Consider the following 19,154-nt stretch of genomic DNA (forward strand, 5'->3'; position numbering starts at 1 on the left):
ACCCCGTCGCTGATATTTCTGTGCTCTTCGCCAAACCCTGCTTTCATTCGGTAAAATCATTTTTTGGTAGTCGGTAGTAACAAAATAACGCCAAGATTTTACTTTATTTATCTTCTTACCTTCTTTCTTTATCTTCATCTTCTTTATCCTCAAACCGAATGAAAAACCTCTGTTGTCATTATCTGCAATAGTAAACTTTTTGCAAGAGTGAATTGCCCCTCGCGGGCAAGTGCAAAAGCAGTTACTTGCAAGGACCGCAAAGCATATTACAAAATTGAGGGGGCTAAAACATGCTTAAAACCAAAGCATGGGCGATTTTTTTAGGTTTTTAAGTACATTTTGGAATTTATCGAGGGGGCTAAAGCCCCCATAGCCCTCCCCCACTTCTGCGGTTCCTGGATGCTTGTATCAACAAGGAGCAGCCACGTAGCTCCAGGGGGCACGGGGGCACAGGGGCACGGGGAGCCCTAAATGAAAATATTGACAACAACTTGCCCCCTCTGGCTACAGTTTTTCAAAATGATTTTTTGAAAAGTTGACATAATTATAATTCCTCCGTGAGCTTGATTTAGTCCAAATATATCTATTTGTTATATATCTGTTTTCATTTAATACCTTACGTGTTTGCTTCTGGGATCTGGCCTGAGATGGGAAGTAGTTTGTAAGAATGGGATTAATCGAACTTATAAGCGATGAACAAGAGCTGTGGGAAGCACGGTGCTACTTTTTTGCAGCGAATCTTGAATTTTTCAACTGTAGCTTTCTTACTGGGAAAGATGAGTACCACACAGTGGCGGCGCCAAGGGGTGGTATGGGGGGGGGGGTAATTACCTCCCCACTTTTGTCGAAACATGGTCTACATATTTTGTCTAAAAACGGTTTAAAAAGCACTAGGTAGGGGTAGATCATATTTCCTAAGGAAATTTGACCTGAATTACCCTCCCACTCTGCAGCAACTGGCGCCGCCACTGCACCCCGTTTCATCGATTGGAAGGGTTGACTACTTTTCTTGCCCCAAACCTCTTGCCACGGAATACTCGATCGATTGGATGTTTTTTGCATCTGGTGCAGAATGAACAACAGTGCCAAAGTGAGATGCTGAAACTTGAACCTGGATTCAAATTGTCACAAAATTGGTGTTGAAATGACGCCCAGACCTGCAAATCTGTAGCGACAGATTGCGCAGCCACAATACAGAGGCGCTGTGCACCTAAACAAACATTTGCCAAAGCTTTATTTCTTTACATAGCTTGGTTTATCCACAGACAGTAATTGGTAAGGATACCACCTTTCTTGTTTGGACAGCAATCGAGGGAAGAAGTTTCGTTGCATGAAAGCAACTAAAAAGGGACTTGTTGACTTCGCATCGAAGGTCTTGTCAGGACAAGCGTAAGTAAATAAAAGCAATTATTTTGCAACAAGCTGTGGGATTAAACGTGGTACTGATTTTGTTTACAACTTTGGCAGGATGCATTTGCGCTTAACTGCTATATTTTAAGGTGAATGGTGCAATGAAATTCAAGCCTGTTCCGATATATTTTCGTTGTTGCTGCATTCATTTTAATAAATCAGAAATTTCCCGTTCAAAGAATGCCTCGCTCTTTCTGTGTTGTGTTATTGTGCAATGGCGGGAATGGCAATACCATTTAAAGTGCCACCAGGAGATCAGGCTTACAAGGGTGTCTCTATTATTTACCCCGATAAACATATGCAGGAATAAAGTTTGCTCAAAAGGTGTAAAAGGTGAAATTTTCTTAAAAGAAGGACTTCATTCTTAACGAGGGGGGGGGGGGGGGGGAGAGGATGTCAGGCTGAAACCAATACAATACATCGAAATTCATCAATAATTTCAACACTAAAAAATGTCGTCATTCTCATTTCGTCAATATTTTATGTGCCGCTTCGTCAATATTTTATGTACCGTTTTCATTATGGAAAAGTTTACTGATGCAAACCGATTCTTGTTGCTAGCAATTAAATTGAATTTAGAACACAACAATTCGTTTTCTAGTATACTTTTTCTTATCTGCAACATTTATTTTGGTCATATTGCGTTCCTTCGCTTCGGTCGCATAGAAACTGCAACATGTCATCTTTAACATATTTTACTCCTTTGATCGAGGCCGAGGGGCTAAGGTTCGCATCAACAAGCTGGGAGAAGGCAGAACAGAAAAACATTGAAAAGGGTCTATTTCTCAATAATTTTCGATATTTTTATTCAAAAACTAAAATACGTATGAAGCTCTGATGAAGCCCTGTATGCCGGGGCGAAATATTAGTATATTCTTTAAACTTAATTTATTTTGAAAATTTTATCTCGTGACATTGGATTCTCGTCGTCGTATTGCTTTGTTCCTGTATATCTTCCATAACAACACTCATTGCAAGATTCACAGAATCCGGCTGACAGCCTATCCTGCGGTTCTTCCTTCTTACACTTAAAATACGTATGCCACATATTTCGCTGTACTTGAACTTTGGTGAAATTACATACCTATAGCTTCGTCTACATAAATTTTTGTGCTTTGAAAAAAGGGATCTCTCGCAAAAAATTTATCAAAAACAATAGTAAAAAGGAAAAAAATGGGCAACTTTTGGCATTTAAAAGCAGGCTCTTGGCAAGCTTTAGCCATGGTGCCCAAAGGTGGTTTCCAGGTCCCATTTACCGACAAAGTGGATGAGCCATATTCTATTTGCCGAAAAGTTTTAAAATTTGCCAACTAAGCACCCTAGATGGCAGAAATGACCTCGTATTTGAAACAGAATTTTTTCTGAGGAGAGCGTCACACCCTTAGTGCCCCTTATAGTGAAGACCCTGTTTACAAAGGGGCTCAGCTCCCTGTTACCCAAGCAATACACCTCTGCTCTTATCCTATTGGTTTCACGCAGTTTGCTCGCGAGCGAAATTTTTTCTGTGCGATCGAAGCGATCTCAAACTACGCATGCGCGTGGTTGCAGCTTGCGCGAAAAAAATATCTAATTGGAGGTCGGTCTTAAGGCTCGAGCTATCTGCACAAGTAAATCTTTTGGCGCTAATTTTGTAGAGCACCCCCGTGTTTAGTTAGACTTAGTTTAGTTAATATCCGCTTTTATTAGTAATTCGCCATTCTGCTGTAGTCCTTCGCTTAGCAAACCTAACATATATTATTAGCTCTTTCTTGTTCTTCAAGTATAAACACCGTTCATAACTCAAGCGCTCTTGTACTCTAAAGGTCGCTATACTCTAAACGCGGGTGATCACTTTTAGATAGTTTACAGTCGATCGTACATAAACGTCGCTTGCTGTTTTCCTTACACGTGAAGGATTGCACAAAGTACATTAACTTGCAAAGGAATGTTTCATTATAAAAACTAAGATATCCTTTTACTTGAAAACATCTAAGTTTGCAATCTAAATGATCTCTTCTCAAGGTTTATTTACTCGGTCGTTTGACCTTAAACCGCAAAGCACTCAACATTTGTTTTCTCAAGTTTACAATAAATTGGCTCGGATAACATCTGTTGCTGGCTGTTTCTTGGTTACAGCTAACGCTATCTGTCTGGCTTTTATCAAACTTTAAAACAGGAAAATTATAATAGAACAATTTCGGCTTCAAAGATCATAATATAATTTTTTAGATGTAACTACCCTGCATCAGTTCAAATGCATCTTTAAAATTATAAAATTTCTGAACTTTACGGAAATGGATAGATTTTTGAAAGGAGACGCACATCCTTTGAAACATCTATGTGTCCAGTCCAATGCATATGCGCTTCACGCCATTCACAGCTAGGCCCTGCATGTCCGCCATTACACTGTAACACTTGAAACGCATATGCATCTGCAGAAACGCATGTCCATGCAGAAACGTTTAGTACACCGGCAGTGGCAGCGCTAGTCACAAAGCTTTAGAGAAGGAGAAAACAAATTTTTAGGCCGCGACCTTTTTACCGCCAGAAAACGCCCTTTATCCAACAAGGAACGCCAATTTTACTGGAAGGGAACGCCCATTATTAACTTTTGGTTTTATGAAGGCAGTTTCAAAATCATAGGATTACATCACAAAAAAAGTAGTTGCCAAGATATGACCCCTCCCCCAAACATTTTCTGATCGAATTAAGGTGAAATACAAATAGATCCTGCTGAGAACTGGGGGGGGGACGTGCCCCACCCAGTCATCCCCGGCGCCGCTATTGGGTACCGGATAGTTTTTAATACCTATGTGTGAATGGCGCATCAGAAAACCTTAATGAACTGCTAACAGATTTGAAAAACGAGCCGGAAAATATATCGAAGTGGATGAAGATTAATAAACTTAGTTTGAATTCTAGCGAAAGTTAATATGGCTATTGGCCATAGGTGACAACTAAACAAAGTAAGTAATGATTTGCCAGATCTTTTCCTCAATAATGAAGTTATCAAAAGTTTTGACAAGAGAAAATACTTAGGGACCACATCGACGAAAGTCCTAATTGGAAAGAGCAGTACAAAACCATCAAAAACAAGCTGCAAGGGGGTTTGGGCATTCTTCCGCGAAGGAAACTTGATCAAGTTGTATCTGAGCATCTGCGAAATTCCATTACCGAAAGGCGTGAAACGTCAGTGGCTGGCTTACTGGGTTTTTACATGATTAAGCCGAGGCTTAAAGTAGCCGAAAATCTACTGCAAAGCGTCAACGTGCATTTATACCCAGATTTCCAGTCTGATTTCTTCACGGATTTCTTGTAGACTGAATCTATTTTAATATTTATTAAGGATTATAAAGTAACTATTGGGGTGATCCCAGTAGAAGACTATGACAAAGTAAAAGTAAAATGTTCTGGGCTCTGGCTCAAGGAGAGTTCAGGGAATGGTGTTAGTTGCTTCATTCAATCATCAGTCTCCGAGTTGCTTCTTAGCATTGGTCTATACAGTCCGCATGAATAACATCTTCCTCCTAAAAATAATGACACCCAAAGTTGCTCTGACACCAACTCCCCCTAGATACAAGTGTCCGAGAAGTCCCGCCTGCCCTCTACTGTTGTAACCTGGAGGATCAAAAGGGTTGTGGGAATAGATCAAAACCAACCAGGAGCTTTGGCATTTTCATACATGTAAAAGATTTAAGCCCATCAGGGCCTCCGACGAAGGGGGGGCCGGGGGACCGGGGGGCCATGGCCCCCTCACTTTTTTGCAAAACTATAGAGCTTTTTTCAAAGTCTTTTGTTATTATTGCCATATTTTCTCTTGGCCCCTCCACTTTCCAACCTGCGTCGGAGCCCATGCCCATAGCCTGTTTTGCAGCTATCTCAAACAATCAAGAATTAGATTATGGTATTGTAGAATATTAAACGTAATTTGTATAAAAATAAAGGCCAAAACAAAGCATTTTTAAAGTCCATATCTACTTTTTTCAGACAATCCGTTTACGATAAAATATTGACTGTACAGGGATAATCATGAACTAAGAAAGTCAACCATCATAGTGTCGGCATTTAGAAAAGGATTAAAGTATACATAACTGACGAGTTGGCTATAATCCCACGATAATTTTAGCATTATCCATCACCACACTGCAGCGGCAATACAGTAAATTACGGTTCAAAATTATAGAATACAAAAGCTTCCTAAAAATGTTACATAAAGAAGCTTCTTTACGGGGTACGTCTATCTAATTCTGTGAAGCCTTTAAGACGATGTCTACTGAGATGCGTTTCACCTCGTTTTCTTGTATAAGTAACTTGCTAAGTAACTAAGAAACTTAAGAAACGAGTACTTGACATACCGAAAAAGTTAAAAAAAAGTACTCAATTGAATTAAATTTTGAAGAAAAGCAGAGCTCCAAAATTTTGTTATTTGTTACAAAACATTACTGTTACAAGACGCAAAAAATGAAAATCTTAGCAATTATCACGAAATCTTTAAAACCAACTTCAATAGAATATTAAAGCGTGAAACGAAACCTTCGCATCATAACTTATACATTGGGCTTTGCATGGTAAAATTAATGGGATTGAAGTTAAGAAACTCTTAAGAAATGATTGATGTTTTTATTATTGACTTTTGAATCATATTGAAAAATGAGTGCATTTGATATTGTCTTGAAAGTATGCTTTAAGTCATTTGTCGCATTCAGTGAGAATAAGAAGGGTGTGGCCCAGGAGAGTTTTTGGGTGTTTTCAATAGTAGATAGCCTTTTCATCCATCTGCATTATCTTGTGTCAACAATCACGCTATTTTTGCAGCAGTTGGATTAAACGGGAATTTTGTTCACGTTTTCTGCACAAGCTGCATATTCATGTGCCACGGAAGTGTTGTCGTATCATAATTGATATTTTGTGTGTATACATATCAACGATGGTCATGTGAATATTTCTAAAGCAACAAAAATGCCCTCTCTGTTTCTAGGTGCAAACATGGAAACCGGGAAAGCTAAAGAAATGGAAAAGAGCGAGAAAGAAACAATGAAGGACACACCGAATGGCCTTGCAGAATGGAAGCTCAGTTTTTTGCTGAGATTTGCTGGACCAAAATCGTTTTGTTTTGTTTTATTCGTAGTTATATTCTGTCAGAGTAAGTATGGAGACCACATTTTAATCTTTGTAATTGTCAACTGCTTTTTAGAAGCTCTTTTAAAATCCACAAATCCTGGCAGGCTTTTTTATTTGTTCAGGAATTTTTTGGGCCAAGACTGGAATTTGAGCAACCTGTTCAAAGCAATCCTATCAGTTTATCTGCACGTTTGAAGATGTATCATCCTTAAGACAGTCTGCAAGGACTATGACATAACTTACTAGATAACTAACTAATCAACTAACTAGCTAACTACCAACCAACTAACCAACTAAATAACTTACTAACTAACTAACTAACTAAATAACTAACTAACTAACTAACTAACTAACTAACTTACTAACTTACTAACTTACTAACTTACTAACTTACTAACTAACTAACTAACTAAGTAACTAAATAACTAACTGACTAACTAACTAACTAACTAACTAACTAACTAACTAAGTAACTAGCTAACTAACTAACTAACTAACTAACTAACTAACTAGCTAATTTACCAACTAAGTAATCAACTAACTAAACAACTAACTAACTTATCAGCTAACCAACTAACTAACTTATCAACTAAACAACTAACTAACCAACTAACTAACTAACTAGATAACTAGATAACTAGATAACTAAGTAACTAAATAACTAATTAACTAATTAACTAAATTAACTAAATAGATTGCTAATTAATCAACTAACTAGCTGCCTAAGCCAGCTAACTTAACTAACAATGGATAGAGGTTCCTCCAAACATTGTCAAACAAATTTATCTTTACTAAATCTGAATTCTGGTATCAATTACTCTCCAGGTATGGCTACAAGTGGTATGCTAACTGCTTCACTCCGTGACATTGAAAAACAGTTCGGCTTTTCCAGCACACAGGCAGGTTTTATTTTGGTTTCAAACGATATTGCAGCACTTTTGACAGTACCGGTGGTGTCATTTTATGGGGAGAGGGGCAATAAACCAAAATGGATAGGTTTTGGATCACTTTTATGTGGTTTGTCTGCTTTTTATTACTTCGATTTCGACATGCTATTACCATATTACTTGATATAGAAGCTTTTTAAAGGGTTAGAAAAATTATGGATGATAACCTTCATTGTTTTTGACTTTTTCACAATTCAGCCATCTGTTGGATAATATGTCTTTGTGCCAGGCCTTCAAACCAACCTACAATTCCTATTACTTTTGGCGACAGGAGTGCAGTGACTAGAAGATTAGCCCTCTTCAGAAGTCAGAAATGTTCCAATCAACAAATATATATCCCGCTGAGCTCCTGACTGAAAGTTTTTATATATTCAAAACTGTACTAAAACAAAACAGGGGATCTTTCATTTTCATTATAAGTCACACCCTCTTTATGTGCTTCCTTTGAAAAATTTACCCACCCACATCCTTCTTGCAAAAAATATTCTTTTATCATATGTAAACGGCACAATTTTCCTTGTCACTTGTGCTGATAAAAAATCAATTTTGAAATCAGATGACTCCATTCATCGGATAATTGCAGAAACATGGAAATTGTTTAGCTACATTTTTCATATAGAACTTTTAACAGTCCCGGCCTATTTCAACATTTTCATCTGCAGTTAATAAAACGAGGCAATTTGACACGTTTCATACGTTGTTCAAGTAACACATCTAGGCTTTTTCTGGATTCATGCCCCTTTGAAAAAAACAATACAGGTAATCTACATATACGCCTTTGTCCCAACTTGAGAGTTACTTATGTGCCTTGAATTCATTTCAAACTAAATACTGTCATCACGTGGTCTGGGAAGTATAAGGCAGAAGAACAACCACGTTAAGAACAGGAACATAACAAAATCGATATTAGAACTACAAAGTACCAACGTAATCTCATTTCAGACTTGTTTTCTTGTTTTGTTAAGGGATTGGGGAGAGTGCAAAATGATGCTGCGCAGAATAAGTAGCTGTAGCTACGAAGCAACATTACAGTAGAGTTAATGGAGCAAAATATGCCTTCATATGGCTTCATATAACAAAGAGATGAAGCCCTGTAGCACTGAAAGATGCTACAGCCGTTTTTATTTGTCAATACTATAACACCATTAATTTTTTCCAAAAAAATTTTTTTAGGAATTTCTTTATAATAATGTAAAAAGTGTCCACCCACGATAAACCTGCTTCACTATTGGTAGTTGAAATATTTTTTTCACTTTCAGCATTGGGTGCTATTTGCACAGCCCTACCGAAGTTCATTTCTGGTGAATATGTGCCACCAGGTGCCAATTTAGCATTGAGTCACAATCAAACATGCATGATATCAAACACAACGACTGACTATTGTATCAAAGATACGGCAATAACAAATAGTGGCCTGTACCTTATTCTGTTCTCGGTGGCACAGATGATACTTGGGGTCGGTGCCACACCGCTATTGACTCTCGGTGTTTCGTATATTGACGAAAATGTCGATCCAAGTCATTCTCCAGTCTACATGGGTTTGATATATTGCGCAACCTTTGTTGGCAGTACTTTTGGTCTCATTATCACTGGATTTTTCCTAAAAACCTTTGTGGAGCTTGAGCTGGTAAGTCAAAGAGTTACTCCTAGCATTGTCACTAAGTAAGGAAGCTGTCTTTTTTGTACGTTTAGTTTCATAATCATTTGGTAGTCTTGTAAGAGCTTACTAGTTCACTTGCTCTCCAGATTGTCAACCTCAGGTACATATGCAGATACTTTAATCATTGCATAAGAATGCTTGCTCACATTCTGCTGTCTATGTTGTGCTCATGTTGCTGTGGAATAATTAAATCGCCTCCTTGTATTCTTGATGAATGATTTTACCCAATAGTCCTGAAACAATTAAAGTTAAGAAAAGTAACAAGTGTGGATTTCAAGCAAGGATAATAGACTCTTGATTGTATGCTTTAATTGCAGCCCCCTGGATTTGACATAAATGTGACTGACCAGCGCTGGATTGGTGCCTGGTGGCTTGGTTTCGTCTGCATCTCCATCGTTATATTTGTCTTCTCGTTAATGGTGTTCCCGTTTCCAAGAAGTCTTCCAGGAGCATCAGCGAAACGGAAAGAGGCCATTGCAAAGGGCTTGATTACAGCTGATGACGAACATATAGAGGCGAACGTCAAGGGTTTCGTCATTGCAACAAAGCAACTTATTAAGAATAAAGTATACATTTTTGCGGTTGGCGCTGTCACAGCCAATACAGTGTTTGGAGCTGGGTTCGGATCTTCGTTTCCAAAATTTCTAATTCTTAAGTTTGGTGCATCCACAGATATTGCTGGTATTGCCTCTGGTGCAGCTATATTGCCTGCAATGCTTCGTAAGTAAATCCTTTAGCTCGACTTTTTATAGATTACCTAAAATCAAATTATAAGGCAAAGATTAGGTTTGCCGTAAGGAAAATTGCTATTCAGGATTACTTTTTTGGTACATTTTGGCCTAGGATAGAGTTTTCATAGATTACCTAAAATCAAAATAAAAAGCAAAGATTAGGTTTGCCGTAAGGAAAATTGCTATTGAAGATTACTTCCTTGGTACATTTTGGCCTAGGATAGAGATTATATAGCTTACCTAAAATCAAAATAAAAAGCAACATTAGGTTTGCCGTAAGGAAAATTGCTATTCAGGATTACTTTTTTGGTACATTTTGGCCTAGGATAGAGATTAAGAAAGTCGGGAATAAAGCACTGTTTACTATGATTATCTTCCAATCAAACACGTGCCAGCTATCTATATTAACCCTCTTCATCTCACCAAATATCACGTGAAGCATTCTGTATGATAATTCTTTTTTCATTCTTTGCTTTTTTCTTCATTTTTGTCACCTCAGCTAAAATTTTATTCAAATACTAGTCTGCGATGAGATATAGCACGAAACTAAAGAGTTTCGACCAGTTTCAATCTAACACTACACATCTTTAAAATCTATTGATGATCAATATTTATCAAACCATTTCAATTTCAGTGGGAATCATGGCTGGCTCTGTGATCATGCGCAAAATGCCACTGCAAGATTCGATTCGAAAAGCTGCCAGGTTTTGCACAGTGATGTCATTTGTGCTCAGCTGCTTTGGGGCAGTGTTTATGATACCAGGATGCCGGGAGCCTGAAATAGTTGGAGCCGTGTTGCCCTATCAAAATGGGTAGGAACTTTTTTCCGCTTTATTTCATTCTGTTATGTTCAATTATTTGACACCGAAATCAATTAGGGCTCTTACGAGATATGAAATTCGCCCAATGTTTTTGAACATGTATACTTAATTTCTAATGTCAATCACAATCAAAACTGACCCTGAAGAATCAAATACAGGGAAAGGAGCCAGCTTTGTGACTGAAATGATTTTAAATTTATAGAGCCTGCCTTATTTTTAATTTCTTGAAAAAGATATTGCACATTGATTGAAAGCAGGCTGAAAGTAAACAGAATAGTCAGCTGGGTGAAAAAAAGACATCTTTATGTTTCGACATAAATCATTGTAACCAGCTTTAAAGGGGCCTGTGCAACCAGCAGGCTTTTCGCGCTCGCATTTGTTTTGTTTTTCTAACTGTGTTCTTCTATGCAAGACAAAAATGGCGATGAGAATTCGATGGGAAATTTCTGGAATCAATTTAGCGCTTCAGATCGTTTTTGACAGCTTCTATTTGGTTTCGTTTTGCGCGCAGCTTGTGCTAACAGCTAACAGCTTGTGCTAACAGCTGTTTTCTAAGCTAAACTTGTGGGCTGGAAACAATAGTATTCACGTTCACATGCCAGCTAAATGATGCTATACCTTTAAAGTACAGCATCACTACTATACAAGTCAAGTTTCACGTTGTTCATACTCGTACAACAAACAGTAAAGTTGTCCTCAATCCTGTCCCACGATTAAGCTATCAGTCAACTCTTGCATTCAACTGTTTACCTACGATCGTTGACCACTAGTTATGAATTAATTAAACACTTATAAAAGCAATTGAAATTCTTTTTATAGATCTTCCCTATCTTTGAATGCAAGATGCAATACAGCATGTGACTGTGATCGCTCCGTGTACAATCCAGGGTGTGGAAGTGATGGGAAGACATATTTCTCCCCTTGCTACGCTGGATGTCTATCAAAGTCAAGCAGCCAGGTAAAAGGTCACAGCAAGCAGAATAGTTCGGCCTAAAACATAAGGTGTTTGGCTTCTATGCAAAAAGGTTGCAGTGTCAAGGGGGCTCGAGGGACTCGAAGGGGGTACGAAGGGTGCTTGCAGGGGCCGAGTCTCCACGTTAGCGCTGAAAATTACCAACTTCTAGTTGGCGCTATTTTAATATTTAGCATTTTACGAGAGCCTCCTTTCTGCTTTTCACTCAGCTAAGCCTTTGATTTGTAAGATATTCTTGTACGGGACGGAACCCAGTTGATCTTTACCTAGCCTTTGAGTTGTATTAACCTCACCTAGCCTTAATATTAGCTTGTATTGTTGGAAAACAGTAACCATTATTGAAATAAGCTACATTTATGATGCTGCTTGCATTCGATCGTAATAATCATTTAAACTTTAATTTGCACCACTCCCCATTTTTTTACAAAGTTCATGCCAGATTGTCATTAAATACCTCACAAGTTGGAGCTGTAGATTCCAAGATTTATAAAATTGGAAAAGTAGAAATTTCATCTAGAAATTCATTAAATTTTTGATTTAAATAATGAACATAAAGTCTTTAGGATCATCTCTATTTAATTTCATTTATTCTTTTCTTTGTTGTTATATTTTTGTTTACGTTGAACTTCTTTGATTCAAGGTTTACGGAAATTGCAGTTGCGTTGCAGCCGGAAGCAGAGTCCACAATATCCAAGGCTCTTTATCAATGGGAGAATGTAACAGAGATTGCAAGAATCTATACTTCTTTCTGGCTGGTGTATGTCTTGTTGGTGCATTAGCTTTTCTGAAGGCCACGCCTCATAAGATGTTAATTCTAAGGTAAGGTTAATGATTCTGTTGCATAACAGAAAAGTTTACAGCCTCTTTCTGAATAATTAAGTCTTTTTTCGTAGGACTTTTTCATGGTGTATCCAAAGTTTTGTTACCCACACCATAATAGGGCCGGCAGACAAGGATGGCAATACCCCATGATATTTTTCTAGAGGTCATTTGCTTTTTTCTCATGTCCATAGTTGTTTGATAATTTCTTGTTCGCTCTTTTGCTACATTTTCCCCCAAAACCAAAACTTTATCTTTCATTACTCTATTTGATCTTTAGTTAAATCGCCTTCATCTAATAACTTGAGGCTGAAACTTCTTGTTCGTTTCATCTGGGGTGACCATGCCTCATCTCTCCTTGGTATTTGCTAATACAGTTGCTTTCCATCGCAATAGACTTAATAAAACCTTTACAAACATTAATGCTTTCACTTATTGACAGAGCGGTTCCTGGCAACCAACGATCATATGCCCTTGGAATCCAACTTCTGATTGTGCGTCTACTGGGGTTCATACCAAGTCCAGTTTTAATCGGGGTTGTTATCGACTCAAACTGCATCCTTTGGTCAAAGACGGTCTGTGGCAAACAGGCAAGCTGCCTTGCATATCAAAACTACCAGTTCTCAGTAAATGTAGCAATTTTTTGTGTAGCTACCTCAGGTATGTATCACAAAATTTTACTAATTATAAACGGCTTTGAAAAAAGCAAACATTTTACAACATACTCAAAGCTTTTTCGTCTGACACTCCTTAGAGTATTAAACGTCAGAAAAAAGATGGAAAATGTACTTTTGGACAACTATACCGGTCATGTACTCGCGTTTTCCTGATTGGCCTATGTCGAACCACAGTTGGGTATATAATAGCGCTGTAAAGTCATTTTTGAGGATGGTTCGGGACAATCCCATGTTGGAGATTGTTTCGATCTGGATTCAAGCAGAATCAAAGATCTACTGCCTTTTGATCGAGACAACAATTCATAGTTGGGGGAAAAATTGGCTAAATCCACGGGTCCGCAAACGTCTACCACCATTATTGTGGTGTTACTCTTGACATGTTGATGTTATGATTGTAGCCACAGAATTATAAAATCATTAAGCCTTATTCAGACTTTGGGAAGTATGAGAGCGAATTTATAAGCAAATTTCAGCAAATGCCACTTCGTAATAAAATGCCATTAGGTAATAATTGTGCTATTTTATTGGTAAACTAAGCTAAAGGTTTTCCCCATCTGCGCTGTCACTGTATTATCCAAGCGAGAGCAAATCGGGCCTTGAAGGTACCTGTCTATCGGAGGCGTACCTGACAGTGATAGAAGTATGTGCATGTGTGTTTGGGGAGAGGTGGTTCACGAAACTCACTTACTTTTTTATTAGTAGGCCGGTTTAGTCATTAGTTAGTCGACAAACTCGCTTATGGGTCGGTATGATCGCCTGATCGCTAGACGATAGCCGGCATGATGGCCCAGACAAAATCGTCTCTTATCTTCGTCGATTACTTTTGACCAGCCACAGCCCCCTCTCCTAAAGATCACGGTAAACTGCTCTTGTTACATCATGATTTGTGTCATGCCTTTGTGTTAATGTTTATTGTTTGTTATTTCGTTTAATTTCAAGTTCAGTGATCATATTTTTTAATTTTTTCAGTGGTTTCCCTGCTTGGATATGGCTTGGCGTGGTATTTTTGCAGAAATTCAGATAATACTGACGTTGAAAATGCATTAGACTTGTCAGCAGAAGAAATCGCTGCTTCCAATGAGACCATAGCAACAACTTTATAATATCGTATTCTGAGTGGTTTAGACAAAACCGAATGCTCAAAGGGTTAGTGCCTTAAAGTCGAACTTGCATTTAACATGACTGTTCACTTTTTGGGAATAATAGTTTGGTGTTCCGTAGATACATTTATCTAAATCTTCCTGTTCATTTGTTAAACATTCCACTTTTTAACATTGATAGCTACATTATAACAAAAGAAAATCTTAAAAATAATGAATCAATCTTATTACTACGTTTATTTAACATCGTAGACAATCGTTTCTAAATTTAAGAAAAAGTGACAAACAAGAAGTTCTGAACACGCCAAAATTGACTCACAGGTTCTTCTGAGACAGGGCATCACATCGTAGGGAATGTGGATTCGTTCGATTTTTTCGCAAAATTTAAAGAGTTTTTAAACAAGTTGTGGCATATTGCTTTGTCAGATGATTGTAAATAGGTTTTTAACATACGAATTTAACATAATCTTACTCGTATGATTTAGTGCATTTTAAAAATGTCAATATTTTAAACCAGCCTTTTCATATATATGCAGAATGTGGTAATTTTAAATACATGACATCGTCTCGATCGAAGGTCAATGAATAAGTTCGTAAAAATAAATTTTCGTTTTATGAAGAGAGTTTGTATTCTTTTGGATATGAAAACTGTCTTTTATTGTAGCAAAAAAGGTCAGCAAGTAAAGGAAAATTGTTACTTCCCATATTTTATTACATTTGAATAAAAGTTCCAAAAGAAATTTTAACGATTTTTACGTAGCATTTGGCGAAATGGCTGCAAATCGGTGAGACAGATACTTTTAGTCAAAAGTTATTAAAGGAAACCGGGGACTGTAGTTTGGGTGTGAATGATCTATCAGGCCGTTTTAAGGCAAAGCTGAAAACTGTTACACATTTTGGTGCCTGCTGAAGTTTAAATACACTTTGCAAGCTTGAGTGCAGATATTCTAAAGGGAATTGTATATTCCACGAAATTGCGTTCATTTCAATCACAGACTATGTTTTCATGTACTGCCTGAGTCAGCACTCATTCTAATAGCTATCGGAATTATTAAATATCACTTTGCAAATCACTACATCATTCGCTTCAAAATGGCGTTTGAGCGATAACAACTGATGACTCCCTGGATGACTCCTATGTGGCCCGGCAGCCCGACTGGCCAAACTGTTGCAGCTTTCAAAGCAACCATTTGACAAAGAAATTCGCTTTGTTCCCAAATTTTATGGTCTGCACGTAGGCTACATTTGCTTGAACTTAGTTTATCCATTACGAAATTCTATTCTATGCAACTACAATGGAGTACATTATTTTCTTTAATTCCTGAGTCCAGAAACAGACAAAATGTGAAGTTTTCAATCTTTTTACAAAGGTTAGAAATACAAAAGTTAAAAATACAAACACTAGAAGCCTTCCCAACATACAATTAAAAACTAATTTAAATTTTTACAAGGAAATTTTACAAAAATATTGTCAATTTCATTTAGTGTTATGTTGACTGTGATTTCTCAACCTTTTAAAACCACCAAGTCTGTTGTAGTAAAGCAACCAAGGGTCAGCGACCACATTCTATTCTTGGGCTGCTTCGATAACAACTCTGAGATAAGATTGACTTAGAGCCTCCTCAACAGCATCATCAAATTGTGACAGTGCATAAGAAGGACTAAGAAGTTTTGAAAAGGGATATTTATCAATAGTTCTTGACAGCAACTCCACAGCCTCATCAAGGTGTTTTGAAGAATAGTTATGAACACCTGCATAAACAAATAGCAATCAAATTATGATTATAAATAAACAGTTATCATAAATAAACGAACATGATAATATACCCTTTATATTAAAGTCTGCCAACATTTTGTAATACAAATGATTTATGTCATTTACCTGTTATTGTAATACACTTGCGAATAATTTGCTCAGCTGTTATATCAAGTTTTGAATTTGGATGCACCATACCAACCAAAGCATAGACCCCACCAGGTCTAAGAACTCGGATTCCTTCTTTGAACACACTAGGAACTCCACATACCTACATAAAACAGTTGATTTTTAAAATAAGCTGGCCTACTAGTAGATGATGTAATTAATTGATCATCAGTCAGCCAGGGGTTACAGCCTTCTTCCCTAATATAATTTTCAAATAGTGATCAGTTATCTCTAAACAGGGCACCAGATGAGAAGCAAAAGATTCCCTTCATCTTCTCTTACCCCTGAAAAAGGATTTTTCACACTGGTGGGCCTAACTAGTGATCAAATTTCTAACTCCAACTATTTGGTATCATGGAAGTGATCTACAAAAGTATCTCATTGTTTTGCAGCTTTGAAGCCTCCATCATATTTTTGCCTCTAGCTAGTTATGTTGATATTTTTCACAACCTCTCATAATTTATGTGGCTTTCATATTTTGATATAACTTTAAAGCAGTTCACAGTTTATATAATGTGGCTATAAGCTTAACAGAAAGAAATGGGGTAACAGTTCTATGCCCTTTCTGGCTGTTAGTTGAAGTTTTTGGCTCTATTTATTGTAATTGGGTAACTATTCCCCTCTATAATATCCCCCTATAATAATTGGTCATGTACCTCTACAACTAAGTCAACTGACTCATCTTCAAGCTTTGTAGGATATGTTGGTCCAATAGGTATGCCACCAAAATGTTCAACCAGTGACAATCTTGCTGTATTAACCTCTGAACAATACACTTTATCAAAGCCTTTCTCTTTCAACAAAACACAACCATACAACCCAAGCAGACCAGCACCCTATAGCAAAATAAAAAAATACTTGATGAGATAATGATATCTAATTTTATTTTGATGAAAATCACTGAGCTGAACATGCTTGCATAGTAGGCATCCTTCTGTCTCCTGAGAAGACAGTGGTAGCGTCATAGTTGGTTGGTTAATCATTGCATTGAGAGCGGCATTTGGTGTGGCTCAGCAGTCTGATTCTGGCATGACAGTCTCTGCTGCAGATGTGGCACACAAAGTCTGATAGCTGATCAAAGGCCTGGCTCTGTGGTATCTGTTTGTATGGATAACCACATGCCTGTATAGAGCATTTGTGTTTTGTGATAGTTCTCAGTTGGAACCCCAAATTTTTTGCTTAATTTGGTTATCAGGCAGCAGTTTTTGTATCTTTATTTTGATTTATATGATTTTGAGATGATTATTGTTTACCATTGCTAAATGCCTTGTAAAATGATCTGTACATTCCTATAGATCAGTATAGGCATATGACCATCTGCATTGATTTTTGTGCCAGGGTGGAATCAATGTAAAGCTAATGCCAAGTCTTTTCAATGGCAGTCAACTTTGCCAACTGCAAAATTAATATTTGCTAAATAGTCAATCTAAGTGACTAAATTTTGAAAATTGTATTCATTGTTTTTACCTGTACTAAGGCAGCTGATTTCATATTTGGGTTTGAATAAGATATGGCATTCACCATAGTGGCTAAAGCACAGTTCAAAGGCGCAGCTATTTTATTCGGGATATTATCAGGTAATTTTACAACATGTGTTCCTGGTAAAAGGATAATGTGAGAAGCATAGCAGCCACTCAGCTCTGTAGATCGGTGTCCAATCTGTGTGTGACCATACTAAAAAGGAAAATAAATTGACTGATTTAGATAATTAATTCTCTAAGTAAGAATGCCAATTGATGGTTACTTGTGCTACTTGGAAAAAGTTTTATCAATACAATTATAGAAGGGCACGCTGGTGAATGAGTGGTTGCTTTAAAAAATAACACCAATGTTGGTAAATTTGTAGTGATCACCAGGGTGCATTCCATGTACTTAGGCCCGAAGATCTTCAGCGTACACCCAGGTTTTTTTTGGCGTTCGGTGTGCAAACCAATAAAAATTTTTTTGACATGTATGCTTATAATGGAAGTATACTTCATTTTTTTAGTTATTTTATATCATAATTTTAGTTAGTTGACATGCTAAACATGAAGCCATGTACATAGTTATCGTAAAATAAAGACTCATACACCACAATTTTCTCTAATAATCAGTTTTCTTTGTCTGGCGCAATAATGTTTACAGTTTTACTAACTGCTTTTATATTTTCGGCGTACCTAAACAAATGTCCCAGTGGCCCAGCGGTGTACATTTGACATGGAATGCACCCTGGAGTGAGCAGAGAATAACTAGTGCACAGTTGAAGGTCTGGGTTTGCATTTGCAAACTTTGGAATTTGCAAATTTATCAAGCTATTAGAAAAGTTGATTGAATCTGAAAAGAATTAAATACAGATTGTTAAGTTCGAAAAGTTCTGCACTACTGCTATTAAAATAATAGAAGAATAACACTGCAAATCGAACATGAATGAAGGTTAGAATAATTATACACTTAAGAAGAAGAAAGTGTAACGAGTATTGTCAACTTGGTATTGCTGGCAGGTATGAAAAAACTTATAAAAACAGGTGCACAAATTGTTTCCTAAAATTTCGCTTCGATACACAATTGGCAACACAAATGTATATCTAAAAAGTTAACTAACATAATTGTCAAATAATTAACGTCTCTCTTTAAATTCGGGCAAATTCTTTACCTTGAATAACTTTTTGCATTTTTGCTCTACGCCACTTTTACACAAAATGCACTTTTTACAGCAATCTGCGATATGGAACGTTGCTCTATCGCCTTTGCCTAACAAGGACCCTCCCCTTTTGTTTTCAACAATTTCGATGACTCCTTCGTGGCCTAACACACTGGGATTTGCTTCAATACGTTTTCCAGTTAATGTGTGCAAATCTGATCCACATATTGTTGCAGCTAACATCTTACCTAAAATTTCGCCGTCTTTTAGCTCTGGAATTTTTATTTTCTCTACCACTGTTTTCGGTTTACTTCCGGCAAAAATTCTATAAACTATTCGTGTAGCCGCCATGTTTTCCTTTAATCGAATCGA

The 19,154-nt window shown here is 37.2% G+C and overlaps 2 protein-coding genes across 2 annotated transcripts; one reads left to right on the top strand and one right to left on the bottom strand.

Moving 5' to 3' along the window:
• Positions 1-943: 943 nt before the first annotated feature.
• On the top strand, positions 944-14,862 carry LOC135684508 (solute carrier organic anion transporter family member 4C1). Its single transcript, XM_065200090.2, has 10 exons — positions 944-1,389; positions 6,368-6,532; positions 7,336-7,527; positions 8,717-9,084; positions 9,435-9,837; positions 10,483-10,660; positions 11,489-11,627; positions 12,283-12,461; positions 12,904-13,121; positions 14,108-14,862. Exons 2-10 carry the CDS (start codon positions 6,376-6,378, stop codon positions 14,239-14,241), a joined length of 1,968 nt encoding a protein of 655 aa, XP_065056162.2. The 5' UTR covers positions 944-1,389; positions 6,368-6,375; the 3' UTR covers positions 14,242-14,862.
• A 726-nt stretch (positions 14,863-15,588) lies between these two features.
• Positions 15,589-19,152, bottom strand: LOC135684510 (uncharacterized). The gene is made up of 5 exons (XM_065200092.2): positions 18,795-19,152; positions 17,630-17,836; positions 16,819-16,998; positions 16,121-16,265; positions 15,589-15,990 (listed from the first exon to the last, which is right to left on the bottom strand). Exons 1-5 carry the CDS (start codon positions 19,131-19,133, stop codon positions 15,806-15,808), a joined length of 1,056 nt encoding a protein of 351 aa, XP_065056164.2. The 5' UTR covers positions 19,134-19,152; the 3' UTR covers positions 15,589-15,805.
• Positions 19,153-19,154: the final 2 nt, after the last annotated feature.

The sequence above is a fragment of the Rhopilema esculentum genome, unplaced genomic scaffold, assembly GCF_057945365.1.
Source record: "Rhopilema esculentum isolate cy_ngs unplaced genomic scaffold, ASM5794536v1 HiC_scaffold_34, whole genome shotgun sequence".
NCBI lineage: Eukaryota > Metazoa > Cnidaria > Scyphozoa > Rhizostomeae > Rhizostomatidae > Rhopilema > Rhopilema esculentum.

Excerpts from the sequence above, each read along its gene's own strand:
- LOC135684508 (XM_065200090.2), top strand. The coding sequence starts at position 6,376 with ATGGAAACCGGGAAAGCTAAAGAAATGGAAAAGAGCGAGAAAGAAACA. Across the intron at positions 9,838-10,482 it reads TATATTGCCTGCAATGCTTC|TGGGAATCATGGCTGGCTCT; the intron begins GTAAGTAAATCC and ends TTTCAATTTCAG. Across the intron at positions 13,122-14,107 it reads TTTTTGTGTAGCTACCTCAG|TGGTTTCCCTGCTTGGATAT; the intron begins GTATGTATCACA and ends TAATTTTTTCAG.
- LOC135684510 (XM_065200092.2), bottom strand. The coding sequence starts at position 19,133 with ATGGCGGCTACACGAATAGTTTATAGAATTTTTGCCGGAAGTAAACCG. Across the intron at positions 16,266-16,818 it reads CAGTTGACTTAGTTGTAGAG|GTATGTGGAGTTCCTAGTGT; the intron begins GTACATGACCAA and ends TGTTTTATGTAG. Across the intron at positions 15,991-16,120 it reads CAAGTGTATTACAATAACAG|GTGTTCATAACTATTCTTCA; the intron begins GTAAATGACATA and ends TTGTTTATGCAG.